We start from the raw sequence: 21437 nt of genomic DNA, 5'->3' as shown, positions 1-21437 counted from the left end.
CTCTCTCTCTCTCTCTCTCTCTCTCTCTCTCTCTCTCTCTCTCGATATATATATATATGGGAACAGAAAGAAGGAACCTAGTAAGGGACGGGTGTTGCTGAGAGACAGAGCCAATGCTTGGAAATAGTTACAGTATTAAATGTAACAAGTTTACTTTTCCATATATTTTTTATTATTAAGGTGAGCGATACAGGCCCCCTGTGCCTCTTGTTTAATGGACGAGGACAAATTCGTGCACTTGCATATTGTTTTAGTTCAATTTTTGAATTAACTAATTAATCAAATTATTTAAAGGCAATGTGTCAAACAAAGACAAAGACAAAGACTCGTGACATTTCGCCTTCAAGACAAAATTTACATAGATATATTTGTCTTGAAGTTTTTGGTTTGTGAGCAAGGAGATTGTGTCTTGTTGTGAAACATGTATCCCCAATAATAGAATATACTTGCTGTATGTACACACATGACTACTGCTCTGTTACCAGCTGGACACTGAAAATAAAAATGTTTTACAGGATCATCAGTATCATTACTGTGATATTTAATCCAGACATGTACTTTGTTTGAAATTGAGGTGTGGAACAAATCTGACCACGTAATAAGTTTGCTGAGTGGCATTTCACACAGATCTCATAGTCACTTTCAGATGTAAGGTGGTCTGATATGTAACCACTCAGCTTCAGTACATCAGTTTTTTGCAATTCACATAGCCATCCACACTGTGGCTAAAGAATATTTCGTACGTTGCATCTATTCTTATTCAAATGTTTGAACCGCACTTTGCAACTTGTTCAGATACGTATACAGCCCATGTTGTACTTTGTATTCCACTACGGTTTAACTGAGACCCTGTGACAAAGACATCAAGGGTTTCGGATGACACATATAACATCGTTTGCATTTAAAAACGTCATAAGGATTTGAAGATGTACTATTTGTGTTCAAAAACCAAATATTTATATTCAAAAGTGTTTTGTTTTGTTTTCATCCGAAAGAACGTGTTATGTGTTATGTATTATTAAACCTAGATGAAATGTTTGGAAGAGGATACAATTTGTATCTGTGCAAATACATGGAACAATGCACTTGGTTTTAACTTAAATATTCATTGCATACCATTTATTGATATAAATTCTGTGATTTCAGGTTATGTACGTTATCAATGATACAAGCAATACAATATTATCGAAAACACCATAAAACATCTGTTTATCAAACCTTTCATACGACACGACACCGACAAGGTATCCCTTTCAAACACAGCGGTACAGGGAACTACTTAATAACATGTTCACTACTTTCACTTTAAGGTGTTGATAAAGGCACCAGAAGACGTAGTTCCTTCATTTGTCAGTTAGGGAAAGAACCGTGTTTTATGTGTGATCAGATAAATAGAAAACTATTGAACTAAATAATGTGTAACCTTATACATGTAGTATCATAGTATTACGTTTTGCGTACGTTCTGTACGGGCTCATATGGAGCTCAAAATAAACTATATGGTACACATAGTTGGTAGGGATAGATACACCCGCCTGTACTTGGTTACTCATCTCACACCTACAGTGTATTGGGTCAGCACTCTCGGCACACGCGGGACGACAAGTGTTGCTTTCTGATCCGATCCGGAACTATTGTTAGAGAACGACCGTAATATCACGTTTTAAACACAGAATGTATGTTTTCGAATGATACGTTTTTAGTGCTTATGTTATATCCATAAGAATTTAAATAATTATCTTTTTAATAGAAGTGATATGTTTTTTTAATGTAAATAGAAATATGTTCTTGAATGGAAATAAACATGTTTATATTGCAAGTGTAAACCATTGAATATTGCAACTCTTGACAAGCCATATAAGGTCATTTTTATTTTTGTTTTTGAGTTTGTGTTAGCTTATATTGCTAAGTAAGGCTCCCTTTATGACGTACACACCGTGCCTCCAGCATATATCCGGTGTTATCACGGTAGGGTGCGCGTGATGTGTCGCTGATACCCGTATTTATAGTTATAAGGAGTTCGGGAATCACTGAACCGAGGTTGGAGATGTTATTAGGGCTGCCACCCCCGGGCCCTATCAGAGAATGGCCGTGTATATAAAATTAGTATTATCAAGTGCGTCAACGATCTACGAATGACACATTTGACCTCTATATTACTGTTAAATCAGAAATTGTGCTTATTGTAGGTACATTTAAACTTCTACATTGAACTGACTTTGATGAAAGGTAAATAATTCATAAAGCTCTGTCGATAAAAGAGCTAAAACCGGACAGAAACGTGACAGTCAATCATGGGAACGGCTGTGTCGGTACATTATGTACACTGTAAATCAAGCTCCACTTACCCACACCGTGTGACGTACAATTGTGTATTCGATGTGAAAAAAGAGCAATTCGATACAAATGATCACACCTTATACCTTACCCCATCACTGGTGACGTTCACACGTTAATGGAACTCGGACATGGTCGTGTTTCATACGGAATGGTGTAAACTCAGCGGATCATGAACGGTATGTCCAACATTGCACCTACACGCACACCAGAACCAGGTGATCGTGCTTACATTGTTTAATAATAATTAAACAACATTCTTTCCTTGTCTTTATTGTATAATGTTGTAGATCAGTTCATGTAGTAATGCTATTCAATTGGGCCACCATACGTATAATTGGGCCACCATACGTATAATTGGGCCACCATACACATAACTGAGAGCGTGAATATGTCTGAGCGTATGACCAATCATCATATCAATTATTATCCTAGATAAAGATAAATAATTCATACTTAAAGTGAATGAAATGTGACTTTCAAGTATACACGATGTTATATATATTTTGTGAGATATCTTTTCATACATATGGTAACGAGCTATATTTCTGATAGGCATATTTACAATATGTCATAACATTGAATACGTTACATGTATTCAATATTGTTAAAGAGATACATGTGTACATATACTGTACACGTATCTAATGCAAGTTGATAGATGGCATAACCAAATGTTGTTATAAATTGTAACGGAAAACCCTGTAACAAAAGCGCTAAGATATACAGTATGATAATAAAGAGCTCAGGCTGCTTGGTCAGTTAACGAATGCTGATCCTGTTGCTGAAACATTTAAATCGATATTATAAGATGTATTAAAATCCATGATGTACGAAAACCCAATTAGCCGCTAAACAGTATCTCCATAATAACTGCCGTCTTGTACTTTACCATGCTTACTAAGAATGATACAAAGTCAGTTACCTACCTCTGTGTCGATCATTCATCGGTGGGCGAGCTTTCTTCTAAATGTGTTTGAAATATATGTAATAATATAAATACCACGAAGTCATAGTGATTTGTCACCATTGAGCTACATAAGGCTGAGGTGCATTAATGAAAATTGACGTACTGATTGTTAAATATGAAATAGTACTGTAGTTAATAGTTTATGAACTGGAGTAAAGTGTGTGAATCCTATTGGTACGGCAGCTCAAAGAGAGTTACATGTACGTATTAAACTACACAAAACACTAAGGCAGAACACTTTATATAACACGTGAAGCTTGACCTTCATGTACCAGCGGTAGTGTCTCTTTAGGAACCATCCGTACAGCGACCATAACCAAACACTTGTTGTTGTTCAGTAGGAAACTGTCCTTAAAGCAACAATTACTAACCATTTTTAACAGGAAAACTGTCCGTTAGCGACTTACAATAACCATTGTTTAATAGGAAAACTGTCAGAACAGCGACTAACAATAACCCATGTTCAAAAGGAAAACTGTCAGTACAGCGACTAAAAATAACCCATGTTCAAAAGGAAAACCGTCAGTACAGCGACTAACAATAACCCATGTTCAATAGGAAAACTGTCAGTACAGCGACTAACAATAACCCATGTTCAAAAGGAAAACTGTCAGTACAGCGACCATAACCAAACCCTTGTTGTTGTTCAGTAGGAAACTGTCCTTAAAGCAACAATTACTAACCATTCTTAACAGGAAAACTGTCCGTTAGCGACTTACAATAACCATTGTTTAATAGGAAAACTGTCAGAACAGCGACTAACAATAACCCACGTTCAAAAGGAAAACTGTCAGTACAGCGACCATAACCAAACACTTGTTGTTGTTCAGTAGGAAACTGTCCTTAAAGCAACAATTACTAACCATTTATAACAGGAAAACTGTCCGTTAGTGACTTACAGTAACCCTTGTTTAATAGGAAAACTGTCAACACAGCGATTAACAATAACCAATGTTCAAAAGGAAAACTGTCAGTACAGCGATTAACAATAAGCCATGTTCAATAGGAAAACTGTCAGTACAGCGACTAACGATAACCCATGTTCAAAAGGAAAACTGTCAGTACAGCGACTAACAACAACCCATGTTCAAAAGGAAAACTGTCAGTACAGCGATTAACAATAACCCATGTTTTCAAAAGGAAAACTGTCAGTACAGCGATTAACAATAACCCATATTCAAAAGGAAAACTGTCAGTACAGCGATTAACAATAACACATGTTCAATAGGAAAACTGTCAGTACAGCGACTAACAATAATCCATGTTCAATAGGAAAACTATCAGTACAGCGACTAACAATAACCCATGTTCAATAGGAAAACTGTCAGTACAGCGACTAACAATACCCCATGTTCAATAGAAAAACTGTCAGTACAGCGGCTAACAATAAACCATGTTCAAAAGGAAAACTGTCAGTACAGCGATTAACAATAACCTATGTTCAATAGGAAAACTGTCAGTACAGCGATTAACAATAACCCATGTTCAATAGGAAAACTGTCAGTACAACGACTAACAATAACCCATGTTCAAAAGGAAAACTGTCAGTACAGCGATTAACAATAACCCATGTTCAAAAGGAAAACTGTCAGTACAGCGACTAACAATAACCCATGTTCAATAGGAAAACTGTCAGTACAACGACTAACAATAACCCATGTTCAAAAGGAAAACTGTCAGAACAGCGATTAACAATAACTCATGTTCAAAAGGAAAACTGTCAGGACAGCGATTAACAATAGCCCATGTTCAATAGGAAAAAACTGTCAGTACAGCGACTAACAATAACCCATGTTCAATAGGAAAACTGTCAGTACAGCGATTAACAATAGCCCATGTTCAATAGGAAAAAACTGTCAGTACAGCGACTAACAATAACCCATGTTCAATAGGAAAACTGTCAGTACAGCGATTAACAATAACCCATGTTCAATAGGAAAACTGTCAATACAGCGACAATAACCAAACACTTGTTGTTGTTCAGTAGGAAACTGTCCTTAAAGCAACAATTACTAACCATTTATAAAAAGAAAACTGTCCGTTAGTGACTTACAGTAACCCTTGTTTAATAGGAAAACTGTCAGTACAGCGATTAACAATAACCCATGTTCAAAGAAAAACTGTCAGTACAGCGACTAACAAGAACCCATGTTCAAAAGGAAAACTGTCAGTACAGCGATTAACAATAAGCCATGTTCAAAAGGAAAACTGTCAGTACAGCGACTAACAATAACCCATATTCAAAAGGAAAACTGTCAGTACAGCGATTTACAATAACACATGTTCAATAGGAAACCTGTCAGTACAGCGACTAACAATAACCCATGTTAAATAGTAAAACTGTCAGTACAGCGACTAACAATAACCCATGTTCCATCGGAAAACTGTCTTTACAGCGATTAACAATAACCCATGTTCAATAGGAAAACTGTCAGTACAGCGACTAACAATAACCCATATTCAAAAGGAAAACTGACAGCGACTAACAATAACCCATGTTCAAAAGGAAAACTGTCAGTACAGCGATTAACAATAACACACGGTAATATTCAGTTAGAAACTGTTCGTGAAACAACCACTTATCAACAGTAAACAGTCTGTAAAATAGCCATCACTTATCATATCAACTTCGTCAAAAAGCGAAAAGATATGTTTCAATTTGTTCTTGCAGTTTTTATACAAATACCATGACATACTTTCAAATGAAAAATCAAGCCTTACACTGCTATTAAGGATGTTTTATACAATTGTAATAAAAACAATAGTCTTTCAGCACGTGTTATACTATAACCTACATTCTAATGGACGTGTTATTATATAAACAACGTTCTGATGGACGTGTTATGATATAAACTACAACCTGATGGACGTGTTATAGTATAAACTACATTCTGGTGGACGTGTTATGATATAAACTACATCCCGGTGGACTTGTTATAATATAAACTACATCCTGGTGGACGTGTAATTATATAAACTCCATCCTGGTGGACGTGTTATTATATAAACTCCATTCCGGTGGCGTGTTATTATATAAACTACAGTGTACATTGAGATGGACGTGTTATTATATAAACTACTATCTAATGGACGTGTTACATTGTATTATATAAACTACATTCTGATGGACGTGTTATTATATAAACTATATTCTGGTGGACGTGTTATCATATAAACTACATTCTTGTGGACGTGTTATTATATAAACTACATCCTGGTGGACGTGTTATTGTATAAACTGCATACTGGTGGACATGTTATTATATAATCTACATCCCGGTGGACGCGTTATTATATAAACTACATCCTGGTGGACGTGTTATTGTATAAACTGCATCCTGGTGGACATGTTATTATATAAACTACATCCCGGTGGACGCGTTATTATATAAACTACATCCTGGTGGACGTGTTATTATATAAACTCCATCCTGGTGGACGTGTTATTATATAAACTCCATTCCGGTNTTCTGTTTTATGAATGACAAGTAATAAATATTTACATGGCATACCATCTGTACGGATTGATTTTAAAATCGTGCGGATGAATAAGGGGGTAGGGGTGTTGAATGAAATAAATGTGAGAAAACAGAGCTGTAAAAAATGTGGTTTTATATCATTAAAAAACGATAAAAACTGCAATTAAATGCTATTGATATACTTCCCGGCCTTTTCCCCTTAGGTCTGTGGGCATGCATTCTCTGGCTTACCCAGATACCGTTAAAGATGTTTCATCTTCCGAGGCACATATACAGGTCTTACAATGGAGGAGAGACCATGTAATTGGAATTTACGTGTTCTATAAAAACGATAAGTTGGACGCTTGAGTTATAATCGATATATTTGACAAAGGTTGATTCAAGTTGCTAGGTGTATGTACCATGTTTCGGCTGCATTCCGTGTCTTAGCCGAGAATTTCTAAAGCGATAACGTGGACATGAAACTGACAGTCTCGTCAACATTCACTTAACAGATGCGTTTATGGTAATAAAACATTCGTTATCTACATCGTAACTACTTGTGAGACGTGTCACCAGTCTAGTGACCGCCACGCTGTAAACACCTGGTACACATACACACGACACCCTCCGGGAACGTATCGATATCTCTGTTTACACCTGGTTCACCTACACACGACACCCCTCCGGGAATGTATCAACATCTCTGTTTACACCTACACACGACACCCAGAAACGTATCAATATCTCTGTTTACACCTGGTTCACGTACACACGACACCCCCAGAAACGTATCGATATCTCTGTTTACACCTGGTTCACCTATACACGACACCCCCGGGAACGTATCAACATCTCTCTTAACATCTGGAACACCTACACACTTCACCCCCGGAAACGTATCGATATCTCTGTTTACACCTGTTACACCTACACACGACATCCCTCCGGGAATGTATCAACACCTCTGTTTACACCTTCACACGACACCCCTCCGGGAATGTATCAACACCTCTGTTTACATCTGGAACACCTACATACTACACCCCCGGGAACGTATCGATATCTCTGTTTAAACCTGGTTCACCTACACACGACACCCCCGGGAACGTATCAACATATCTCTTTACATCTGGAACACCTATACACTACACCCCCGGAAACGTATCGATATCTCTGTTTACACCTATTACACCTTCACACGACACCCCTCCGGGAATGTATCAACATCTCTGTTTATAACTACAGTAGTACACATACACACGACACCCTCCGGGGACGTATCAACACCTCTGTTTACACCTAGTACACATACACTACACACGACACCCTCCGGGGACGTATCAACATCTCTGTTTACACCTGGTGCACCTACACAAGTCATCCCCGGGAACGTATTGATATCTCTGTTTACACCTGATACACCTTCACGTGTCGTGTGTAGGTGTAAACAGAGGTGTTGATACATTCCCGGAGGGATGTCGTGTGTAGGTGTATACAGAGGTGTTGATACATTCCCGGAGGGGTGTCGTGTCTAGGTGTAAACAGAGGTGTTCATACATTCCCGGAGGGATGTCGTGTGTAGGTATAGACAGAGGTGTTGAAACATTCCCGGAGGGATGTCGGGTGTAGGTGTAAACAGTGGTGTTGATACATTCCCGGAGGGATGTCGTGTGAAGGTGTAAACAGAGGTGTTGATACATTCCCGGAGGGATGTCGTGTGTAGGTATAAACAGAGGTGTTGAAACATTCCCGGAGGGATGTCGTGTGTAGGTGTAAACAGTGGTGTTGATACATTCCCGGAGGGATGTCGTGTGTAGGTGAACCAGGTGTAAACAGAGATATTGATACGTTTCTGTGTGTCGTGTGTAGGTGAACCAGGTGTAAACAGGGATGTTGATACGTTCCCGGAGGGTGTCGTGTGTAGGTGTACCAGGTGTAAACAGAGATGTTGATACGTTCATCTCTGTTTACACCTAGTACACCTACACCCCTTCGGGAATGTATAAATATATTTGTTTACATCTGGCACACCTACACACTTCAGCCCCGGGAACGTATCGATATCTCTGTTTACACATAGTACACCTACACACGACGCCCCTCCGGGGACGTATCAACATCCTCGTGTAGACAATCACATCATATTCAAACGAGGCATCTATAGACAATACCACATAACAACGAATTAGATGTAGTTTTGTTTATCACAGAATAAGTTACTATAGTAAATATGGATTACAAATGGTAAGAAGAACGTCCCGCTCGTTGTGGTAAAGAGACAATACATAAGTAATGTAAGTACTGATTGAAAGTAATAACCTGCTGTGTTTTCTATGTTCCAAATCTTTTGAGATTTTATTTCACAGTAATGATTTCGAAAATAGAAATTAACTGTAACTATTTATAGATTTTATCTTTGATAGCTCATTTTAGGTCATGAACACTAGGCTGAGATTGTTATTATAATGAAATGCATGTACAAAGGTCGGATTGTTTCTTTTACATGTACTTTCGTTGAATATGTTTTGTCTTTTGTTAGATGAAACGCTGGGTGTGATCATCGGGGGAGTGACAGGGGGAGTCGTCCTCATCAGTTTTATAATCATCACCTTAGTCGTCTGTCGGAGGTGGAAACAGAAGCGTAAGTCATGGGACTACGATTGGGAGAACAGCGACAAGGCCCAGATCACCAAGTCGGCGCCCATTTCCAGGTACTGTAACAGTGACGTGTAGAAGTGTCCGTGAAGTGTCTAGGTTACCCGGAGACGTACATTGTATGTGATTTATACGTCTCTGGGTAACCGTAGCGCCATTGGACACATAGAGTGCTCTTTTTTGACAATATTAATAACAATTAAAATATATCATTGTTTAGTATACATTCTGAATTAAAACAAATCACCCGTGACAGAATTAAACACGTCCTTCGTTAATTTCTGTTGATGTGAGTTTTGTCAAGGAAACAATATTGACAGAACAGCACTCCAACAATCAAAGTCGTTTGCGTGATTAAATAAAATTCAAATGTAAGGTTAGTTGAAGCGAAGCGTCAGGTGTTACATTAACGATGCAATATTCATGACCAAAATTACATGACAAATTTCACAAGGGGATCGATCGATAGTATCATTCTGTATGTTCATATAGAGAACATGCGAATTGTTAAGTATATCAATTACAAAAACAAAACTATAGACAGACTGCCTGTGTAAGTCGACATTCTAGTGTTTTTAATTATAATTACTACAGGAGCACTTCCCCAAACACGACGAAGCGGAAATCGTGTCCAGATACCACGCCGTTTAAGGGAGTCATGGTGCGCTCCATGACAACGGACGGAATCCCAGATTTCTCCCTCCCACCGGAAAGAGTTCAGCCATGCATAACACCCAAGAGGAGTCAGAGTATGGCGCCTATCCAGTCAAACCTTCTTGGAGATATACAGCCTGACCTCTACAGGTAACCCTTACCAGAATAGATAGTTCAATCTCGTAACCATGATTACCGCTCCCACCAAGTCACGCGTAATCTCATACCAAACTGCACGCCCATAGACTTACACTCACATCAACCGCACATCCATACCTACCAACACCGCCACCAACATTTATACTTGTACTAATTCTCACATACGTTCCCGCTCATACCTCTCCGCTTATACTTCACAACCATTTTAATGTAGGACAAATGGTCGGCAGCTGAGAGACCACAGGACATGTTGTCTTAGTTCGTAAACGTAGTACCATTTAATTTACAGCATGTTTCAATCATAATGAAACGACATACAATGTAATATATATATATTTCATGTTATTATTGACCCTAACAATTGTTATGATTACCGAACAAAAATATATATATTCTATTTAACTACTTAACAAAAATTAACTTCAAATGATTACTGGGCATAAACGATATATTCTATGCAATTGTGACTTGCACATCCATGTTCCTCAGACTGGTTCTTGTGTTATTTCCTTTCTGCTCACGCATGCTTTCATATTTTTTTTATTTTTTTTGACGCGAATATAATCAAACACCAACCTACATTGATGTATATATCATACTTGTCTGCAAAATTGCAATCACGACACACATTCCAACAGTAAATAATAACGTCAATGTTAACAGGTCGTACGGCGGATGTGACGATGACGATTTCCATCTCCCTCCAAGCGAACATGGTCGGCTATGGTTGAGCGTTATTTATGACGCGGTCGTGGAACAGCTGCACGTGACTCTGGTCAAGGTCAAAGAGCTTATAGGTGAGTTTGTGCCATGTACCAGGTACTAACAAGGTGTGTTGCCACCATGCGCTGTACAGTCTCAACAAGGGGAAATTCGGTGATTGTGAATAGGACCATAGTCGATTTCAAACGAGTAGCCTAGATAACTGACTTTATTCCTCGATGCTTATACAAAATTATTCAATATTTAATTTATTGCCGTACGGCCATTTTATAAACTAACCAAAAATGTTGTTATAAACCAGTCAAAGAATTGCATGTGCATATTTACCAGTTGGAAACAGTTCGGATATTTCCATACAATTTACGTTTGTCGCCTAACGGACCTTGTAACAGTAGCAAAACTTTGTATTCGCAAACATTTGCTATCAATTGGTTTAGCATTTTTAAAGTTGCGTCAACTGAAAGAGACACTAAAAAAAGAGAGGATTAAAATGCATCTTCTGATATTTATGGTAATACATTGTACAGCCTCGAGAGAATTTATGACAATGAATTTAACAAATCATAAGAAATCGTAGCCGAATTGATTTGTCAATTTCGTACATGTATAACAATTAAGTTCGTACATATTTACACTTTGGTGTACATACCTTCCTGGAATGTTTTTTTTTTTAAATTATGAAAATCTGTTGGCAACATAGATTCAGAGACACAGAGTTCAAATATACTATCCAAGATGCTACAAGATGATTTTCACTCCTTAGATATTACATATGTCATCACTCTTTTAATTCGGTGAAATTGTCTTTTTCAAAAATCCGCAAAAGGACGTGGCAGGGAAAACAGTGGTCGAGATCCCTTCGTTAAAATCTTCCTCCTTCCCGACGAAAGAAACTGCAGGATTTCCAAAGTTCGGAAGAAAACACTCACTCCTGTCTATAATGAAAAATTTGTGTTTGAGGTAGGTACACTACACCTTAAGTTATGACGTCTTATTTCTGTTTTAATGTGTAGACATTCTACATATAACAATTTACATTTAAATAATAGCCATCCATATTGTATAGTATGATTATCTACTTTGTTATGGGTTTTACGTCCTCTCAATATCTTCATATTAATGAAGACAGTGCCCAGGGTTAATGGTCAACTCAAGTACCATCTCACTGAAATATCATGACCCGTACATGGTAGCGGGGCAGTCCTACTTGCCCCATTGTACTGACAAAGGGCTATCTACATTTTATAAACATAGTATCCACATTGTATGAAAGTATTATCTATATTAAACAGAACGGTTGTCTGAATTAAATTATAGACAACAAGTAGCCACGTTGTTATAATTGTATAATGGAAGGCCCCCTTATATATTACAGTATGTAGGTGTCAGAAATCACATCCATCGATACTGTATGTGAAGTTGTAACACTGGCACTTGTACCACTTTTAAACTATAAGGAACGTTTTACACTGATTCTGCGTTTAAACTGAATGTAAAGTCTTGTAACACTGACACTGCTAATACACTTAAAGTAAAGCTGTAAAACTGAAACCACTTATAAACGTCTTGTTCAATTGTAACACCGGTATTACTTACACAATCTATAAACTGTAGGTACATTGTTGTAACACCGGTATTACTGACATAATCTATAAACTGTAGGTACATTGTTGTAACACCGGTATTACTGAAACAATCTATAAACTGTAGGTACATTGTTGTAACGCCGGTATTACTGACACAATCTATAAACTGTAGGCACATTGTTGTAACACCGGTATTACTTACACAATCTATAATGTGTAGGTACATTGTTGTAACACCGGTATTACTGACACAATCTAGAAATTGTAGGTACATTGTTGTAACACCGGTATTACTGACACAATCTATAAACTGTGGGTACCTTGTTGTAACACCGGTATTACTGACACAATCTATAAACTGTAGGTACATTGTTTTAACACCGGTATTACTTACACAATCTATAATCTGTAGGTACATTGTTGGAACACCGGTATTACTTACACAATCTATAATCTGTAGGTACATTGTTGGAACACCGGTATTACTTACACAATCTATAATCTGTAGGTACATTGTTGGAACACCGGTATTACTTACACAATCTATAATGTGTAGGTACATTGTTGTAACACCGGTATTACTGACACAATCTAGAAATTGTAGGTACATTGTTGTAACACCGGTATTACTGACACAATCTATAAACTGTAGGTACATTGTTTTAACACCAGTATTACTTACACAATCTATAAACTGTAGGTACATTGTTTTAACACCAGTATTACTTACACAATCTATAAACTGTAGGTCAATTGTTGTAACACCGGTATTACTTACACAATCTATAATCTGTAGGTACATTGTTGGAACACCGGTATTACTTACACAATCTATAATCTGTAGGTACATTGTTGGAACACCGGTATTACTTACACAATCTATAAACTGTAGGTCAATTGTTGTAACACCGGTATTACTTACACAATCTATAAACTGTAGGAAAATTGTTGTAACACCGGTATCATTTACAAACTGTATGTTAATTTGTAACACGGATATTATCTTTAATACAGTTTATTTACAAATAACACTCATTGAAAGTCTGTTAAAGTTTTTAACTGGTATTACCTATGTAATGAATGAAATTTTAATCAATCATAGTACTTATAAACTGTATATGATTATTTAAAAACTGTCTGTATAATTGTTTCTTTGAAGATGTGTATATCAATTACATTCACGTGGACTTTTATAAGACACAAATTCAAATGAGAGATTCTAGGCAGCATTTCGTTCATCACCATTAAAAAGTACTGTCTTTGCAGGTTAGTCCCAAAGATATAGACGAGAGCATACTCCGGTTTTCTGTGTATGACGTAGACAAACGCCGCGTGCGACACTCCCTTGGTCACGTGCTACTAGCCCTACGGGATCTTGACATCACCAAAGGCGACACCATCTGGAAGGACCTAGAACAAAGCCATCAGGTACGAACCCAGACTCAAATTTACTCTTGAAGATTATGGGTCCTCTATTTCTTGGGCAAATCGGAACAATGTCATGTCCTTATAGCGCGAACTGGGGTAGCGACCACAAAGCAACAATGCTCATTAATGAGCTTAATACATAAAGATCGACCTTCATATAACACAAAGAAACAGCGTCCCGATGATTTTATGACGGCGACCTGTAAGGTTGTCCTTACTCTTCAACAAACTACATATTTGGAAACCCTGTGTTGTAAGCTTGTCCTTCAGAATTCGACATGAATCGCGAAAGTGATTATATTCGGAGCAAACGTTTGAATACCGAAACAACTGCAACATGTAAACACCATATGTGGAGGAAGCAGGGACGTTAGTATCGAGAAAAAGCAAGTTCACGATTGAAAAACTGAAATCGTCGCGCTTATCGAACAGCCTAGTTGTAAGCATTCCCACTTGATCATGTTGTAAGTAAAGATCGTAGAAGGCGCTTGAATTAGCACAGTCTTTAGTGACTTTGACCTCAGGAGGGTGTGTACAATTTACGATCGAAGTGGTCAACTTATATCATATTTTTAAAGACAGCACTTCCTCGATATATCTGAGATGGGATAGTTTTTTGCTACCTGTCCTAATAACTCAACAATAAATTCAGCCTCATATGAAAACAAAACCAAGTCGGCAGGAAGAGTGTCACAGTTTGTTCCCATAGGAATGCCCTAAGACGTTAGAACTTGTTGTTAAAATAGCATGACTTACTTTAAGGTATGGCTATTGTTACATGGTGTTATTATTTGCCCTGGGTGAAACTGTCTCTATTTTTCAGAGTGACCTTAATATAATCAAGAATGAACGTAATGCACACAGAGGAATATTGCATATTTAAAACTGGTAATAGATAGAGTATGGTAATAGATACGGTATGGTAATACATTTAGATAGAGTATGGTAATAGATACAGTATGGTAATTGATACAGTATGGTACGATTAATATATACAGTATGACAATATATACAGTATGACAATATGTACAGTAAGGTAATTGATACAGTATGGCAATAGATACAGTATGGTAATAGATACAACCATATATACTGTATGGTAATAGATACAGTATGGTAATATATACAGTATGGTAATATATACAGTATGGTTATATGACAATATATACAGTATGACAATAGATACGGTAAGGTAATATATACAGTGGTAATAGAGACAGTATGGTAATATACACAGTATGGTTATAGATACAGTATGGTAATATATACAGTATGACAATATAATTATGCAGTATCATAATATATACAGTATGGTAATAGATAGAGTATGGTAATAGATACGGTATGGTAATACATTTAGATAGAGTATGGTAATAGATACAGTATGGTAATTGATACAGTATGGTACGATTAATATATACAGTATGACAATATATACAGTATGACAATATGTACAGTAAGGTAATTGATACAGTATGGCAATAGATACAGTATGGTAATAGATACAACCATATATACTGTATGGTAATAGATACAGTATGGTAATATATACAGTATGGTAATATATACAGTATGGTTATATGACAATATATACAGTATGACAATAGATACGGTAAGGTAATATATACAGTGGTAATAGAGACAGTATGGTAATATACACAGTATGGTTATAGATACAGTATGGTAATATATACAGTATGACAATATAATTATGCAGTATCATAATATATACAGTATGGTAATAGATAGAGTATGGTAATAGATACGGTATGGTAATACATTTAGATAGAGTATGGTAATAGATACAGTATGGTAATAGATACGGTATGGTAATAGATACAGTGTGGTTATATATACAGTATGGTAATATATACAGTATGACAATATAATTATGCAGTATCATAATATATACAGTATGGTAATAGATACAGTATGGTAATATGTACGGTATGGTAATATATACAGTATGACAATATAATTATACAGTATCGTAAAAGATACAGTATGGTAATAGGTACAGTATGATAATAGGTACAGTATGGTAATAGATACAGTGTGGTTATATATACAGTATGGTAATATATACGGTATGACAATAGATACAATATGGTAATAGATACAGTACGACAATATATACTGTATGGTAAAAGATACAGTATGGCAATAGATACAGTGTGGTAATAGATACAATATGACAATAGATACAGTATGGTAATAGATACAGTATGGTAATAGATACGGTATGGTAATATATACAGTATGACAATAGATACGGTATGGTAATAGATACAGTATGGCAATAGATACAGTACGGCAATATATACAGTATAATAATAGATACAGTATGGTAATAGAAACAGTAGGGCAATATATACAGTATAATAATAGATACAGTATGGTAATAGATATAGTATGACAATATATACAGTATGGCAATAAATACAGTATGGTATTAGATAAAGTATGGTTATATATACAGTATTGTAATATATACAGTATGGTTATAGAGACAGTATGATAATATACACAGTATGGTAATAGATACAGTATGGTAACATATACAGTATGACAATATATACAGTATGACAATATATACAGTATGACAATAGATACGGTAAGGTAATATATACAGTGGTAATAGAGACAGTATGGTAATATACACAGTATGGTTATAGATACAGTATGGTAATATATACAGTATGACAATATAATTATACAGTATCATAATATATACAGTATGGTAATAGATACAGTATGGTAATAGATACGGTATGGTAATATATACAGTATAGCAATAGATACAGTATAATAATAGATACGGTATGGTAATAGATACAGTATGCCAATATATACGGTATTGTAATAGATACAGTATGGCGATAGATACAGTAAAATAAAAGATACAGTACTATAATAGATACAGTATGGTAATAGATACAGTATGACAATATATATAGTATAATAATAGATACGGTATGGTACATATGTAATAGATACAGTATGGTAATATATACAGTATAATAATAGATACAGTATGGTAATAGATACAGTATGGCAATACATACAGTATAATAATAGATACGGTATTGTAATAGATACAGTATGCCAATATATACGGTATGGTAATAGATACAGTATGGCAATAGATACAGTATGACAATATATACAGTATAATAATAGATACGGTATGGTAATAGATACAGTATGGTAATATATACAGTATAATAATAGATACGGTATGGTAATAGATACAGTATGCCAATATATACGGTATGGTAATAGATACAGTATGGCAATAGATACAGTATGACAATATATACAGTATGGCAATAAATACAGTATGGTAATAGATAAAGTCACGTTATATATACAGTATGGTAATATATACACTATGACAATAGATACAGTATGGCAATAGATACAGTATGGTAATAGATACAGTGTGGTAATAGATAGAGTATGGTAATAGATACAGTATGGTAATATATACAGTATGGCAATATATACAGTATGGTAATAGATACAGTGTGGTAATAGATAGATTATGGTAATAGATACAGTATGGTAATAAATACAGTACGGCAATAGATACAGTGTGGAAATAGATACAGTGTGGCAATAGATACAGTTTGGTTATATATACAGTGTGGAAATAGATACTATGACAATATAATTATACAGTATCGTAAAAGATACAGTATGGTAATAGGTACAGTATGATAATAGGTACAGTATGGTAATAGATACAGTGTGGTAATAGATAGAGTATGGTAATAAATACAGTATGGTAATAAATACAGTACGGCAATAGATACAGTGTGGAAATAGATACAGTGTGGTTATTTATACAGTGTGGAAATAGATACAGTGTGGCAATAGATACAGTTTGATATGCCAAAAATGAATTACACTGACCATACAACTGTTTTATTATTCTAGACCTCATCGGTGATAATATAATCAAAAAGGTTGGAAGTCCAATTTGTTCTGATCTGCTGTTGAAACAAAAAGGGGAAGAAGCATAACAAAGTAAATGTTTGAAAATCTATACAAATGGATGGTTATTTGTTAATTTCAAGTCAAATACTGAGTGAAGTGAACGAGTAAAAACGCTGTCTAATTATAGTCGCCTTACGTCGAATCAGAACTATCCTAATCTCATGCAATCTTATTGTAAATTAATATCAAGATCTACTGAAGATAAATCGTTATTGTATCGTGTAGTACCAAATCTATTGAAAAAAATCAACACTTTTTTTTATATTTCTTATTAAATCACCTAACCAATTTCTATGATTATTTAGAATACTTTCTTTATGTTTTACCATATAGATGCCCAAGTAAGGAATGTTCCATATTTTCTTATTATATCTTCTTTTGTGCTTTGGCTATGCCGTGCCTTACAAATCGTCATTCAAGAAAATATTGGTTTTACAATAACTTTTGATATTAATACCTTTGTCGCTCCAATAGTAATCTATCAAAGTTTACTCATTATCTTAAATCATACACCATTCCTCCTTGACCTTAAATATTCTCTGATCCAGTCATTGTTTGAGATTCCATAAAACGCAAAGTGTTAACTATATCGATCCTCAAAATAATTCTGAATAAATACTTGTTGCTCAAATTTCCTGAAAAATTGAAAAGAATGGTAATAAGCTGGTGTATGAGCTTTCGTGTTGATTTCATTCAATGTGAGACTAATACATACTCACCATTCAATGTGAGACTAATACATACTCACCATTCAATGTGAGACTAATACATACTCACCATTCAATGTGAGACTAATACATACTCACCATTCAATGTGAGACTAATACATACTCACCATTCAATGTGAGACTAATACATACTCACCATTCAATGTGAGACTAATACATACTCACCATTCAATGTGAGACTAATACATACTCACCATTCAATGTGAGACTAATACATACTCACCATTCAATGTGAGACTAATACATACTCACCATTCAATGTGAGACTAATACATACTCACCATTCAATGTGAGACTAATAAATACTCACCATTCAATGTGAGACTAATACATACTCACCATTCAATGTGAGACTAATAAATACTCACCATTCAATGTGAGACTAATACATACTCACCATTCAATGTGAGACTAATACCTACTCACCATTCAATGTGGGACTAATAAATATTCAATCACATTAACTATTCCATTATGAGTCAGCTTCCTGTTACTCCTTTCATGTTAAGATATTAGGGTTCCAGTAGATATCTTTTATCAAATTTATTTTGATATATATTGTTCAAGTCGAAGCACACATTTGTCAACAAGCTTCTGTATCTCTGTATAACCTTATACATTTTATAAGGTTATAACTTTTTAGACTCTGCTTTCACATTATATGAGTAGAATATTGATTTTACATTATTTCCATCAAAAATTTTCTGAAAATAAATTAGCTGGTCATCTATTGCAATGTACTAACCATAAATCTGTATCAGGAATATCACTGATATTATAAGGAATATAGACCGGGAGACACTATTGCGGTTTTTATAACTGAAGGTTTTTGGGTAGTAATGTCAGATCTGTAACCATTGTCAATACTTTTATCACATTTAAAAAAATCCCAGACAATAAATGTTAATCTATCATGATTTAATGGACCATTTAAGCATAATCCTCTATAATATATCAACTACATCTGAATTCTCTATTTTTTTTCTAAAATCCTTTCCCTTAGCTTTGAATCGTTAATAACTATTGTTTTATTATATTCTAATTAAGGATTGAGTATCAGGTTGGAGCCAGCTTAGATTATAGATTTAATAGTCATGTGTAATTATGACATTTTTTTTCTATTCTTCATCAGCTGTCCGGTGTTCCAGGAGAGTTGTGCTTCAGCCTGAATTACCTTCCAAACATGGACAAACTCAAGGTACTCATTCTCAGTGCAAGAAAATTACGCCAGCTCTGTTTCGACAAGGACTCTGGTAAGTCTGCAGATCATCATAGCGTTCTGTTATATTTTTGAAAATTTCATCTCGCATTACCATATATTCCAAGGAAATATATATGCAGACTTCAAACGTTTTGACTCTGGATATACGTTTTCTTCATATACGGTTGAATATTTAAGTAGTCTACTCTTAAATGTTGGTCTGATTTAGAAACAAGCGTATCTACTCTCAAGTAAAAGAAAAACAATCTATATAATTGCACAGATTAAGCTTTTATTTGTACACATACACTAAACTAATATTAATTTTCAAATTATGCAGAATCATTGCTTAAAATCTTCTACTAAGTAAATAGACCAGTTATGATATTGCAACATAGAGCCGAAAAATATATTTGTCTGAACATTAAAAACACACTTTGTGATATGCAAATAATGGAGAACGTATGATGTCATATTGTTTGTGATTCATACAGGGACATACGTGCGGATCAACATGATGCATGGACGAAAACTGCACAAGGTGAAAAGGACCGCCACCTACCGCGCCACCACCGACCCCACCTTCAACGAATCTTTCTCATTTTCTCTAGTCGGCAAGGTCCTTGACTCTTGCAGCTTCGAAATATGCGTCATGACGTCATCAAGGTCGCCGCGAAGTCATGACGACGTCTATGGCAAGGTTGTGGTTGGTTCTTTCATGTTTTCCCGTGGTAATGAACTATTACATTGGCAACAAATGATGTCTCAGCCACGCACACCGGTGCAGAGATGGCACACACTCACCGGTAACGGCAATGGTCACTGATAGGGCTAAAGACAGCAAATAATCCAGCAACGATCCATTCAGGTTCAGGTACTCCATATCTACGATACAGTGAACCCAACATTTTCGATTCCTACGCAAACTCTCACTGACGAAAATGCGTGCTTTTCTAGCGCCGTACACCTAATCAAGGGAGACAAACACCCTGGATATAGTAACTGACGCCGACTGAAGTATGGTGATATTGAAACAATGATCAATTGATCAAATTCAAAGTAGACGAATCGCTTCCAATAGCGACGAGTTTACAAAGAAGTTATGTCACAAATAAGTTGAAGTCGTGCAAATCAGCTGAATAACTGAACGGTTAATTGAACAAGAAAGTATCCACGGTATGTTGTCAGAATACACAAGTTCTTAAATTGATCTGATGCTCTATATGCCCACTGACGGCGCACTATATGTTTCCAAAGTTATAATTTCCTATGGGAGAAAGTCGGTATGTGATGGACGGATATTCTGAATTTGCCTCCGACATACACGGATAGGCCATGAAGCATATTAATAACGATAACAATACACAGTCTCACCTTTTTAGTACAAATTGTAGAAGGATGCCATACAAAACAACATTCAAAAGTCTGTATCAAATTTACGTACTCTGCTTTAATCGGGACATTGCTGGCTATAATACAGAATAAGCATATTATGTAACTGACAGATTATCAAACATAAGTAATCTGATTGGAATT

The 21437-nt window shown here is 35.7% G+C and overlaps 1 protein-coding gene across 2 annotated transcripts in view; it reads left to right on the top strand.

The window, feature by feature from the left end:
- LOC110451855 (synaptotagmin-15-like) overlaps window positions 1–21038 on the top strand; it is a 32933-nt gene extending 11895 nt beyond the window's left edge. Inside the window, exons 1-8 of one of the 2 annotated variants that reach the window (XM_021500069.1) lie at window positions 2023–2516; window positions 9308–9479; window positions 10018–10227; window positions 10900–11033; window positions 11786–11919; window positions 13812–13973; window positions 19833–19953; window positions 20396–21038. In XM_021500069.1, the coding sequence (XP_021355744.1) occupies window positions 2510–2516; window positions 9308–9479; window positions 10018–10227; window positions 10900–11033; window positions 11786–11919; window positions 13812–13973; window positions 19833–19953; window positions 20396–20727 (1272 nt within the window). In that variant the 5' untranslated portion in view covers window positions 2023–2509 and the 3' untranslated portion in view covers window positions 20728–21038. Of the gene's footprint in view, window positions 1–2022; window positions 2517–9307; window positions 9480–10017; window positions 10228–10899; window positions 11034–11785; window positions 11920–13811; window positions 13974–19832; window positions 19954–20395 lie in introns of those variants that run through there. The other variant, XM_021500068.1, reaches the window with a different exon arrangement.
- Window positions 21039–21437: the final 399 nt, after the last annotated feature.

This window comes from Mizuhopecten yessoensis, unplaced genomic scaffold, assembly GCF_002113885.1.
Source record: "Mizuhopecten yessoensis strain PY_sf001 unplaced genomic scaffold, ASM211388v2 scaffold6217, whole genome shotgun sequence".
Lineage (NCBI taxonomy): Eukaryota > Metazoa > Mollusca > Bivalvia > Pectinida > Pectinidae > Mizuhopecten > Mizuhopecten yessoensis.
This window is presented reverse-complemented; position numbering and strand designations above follow the sequence as displayed.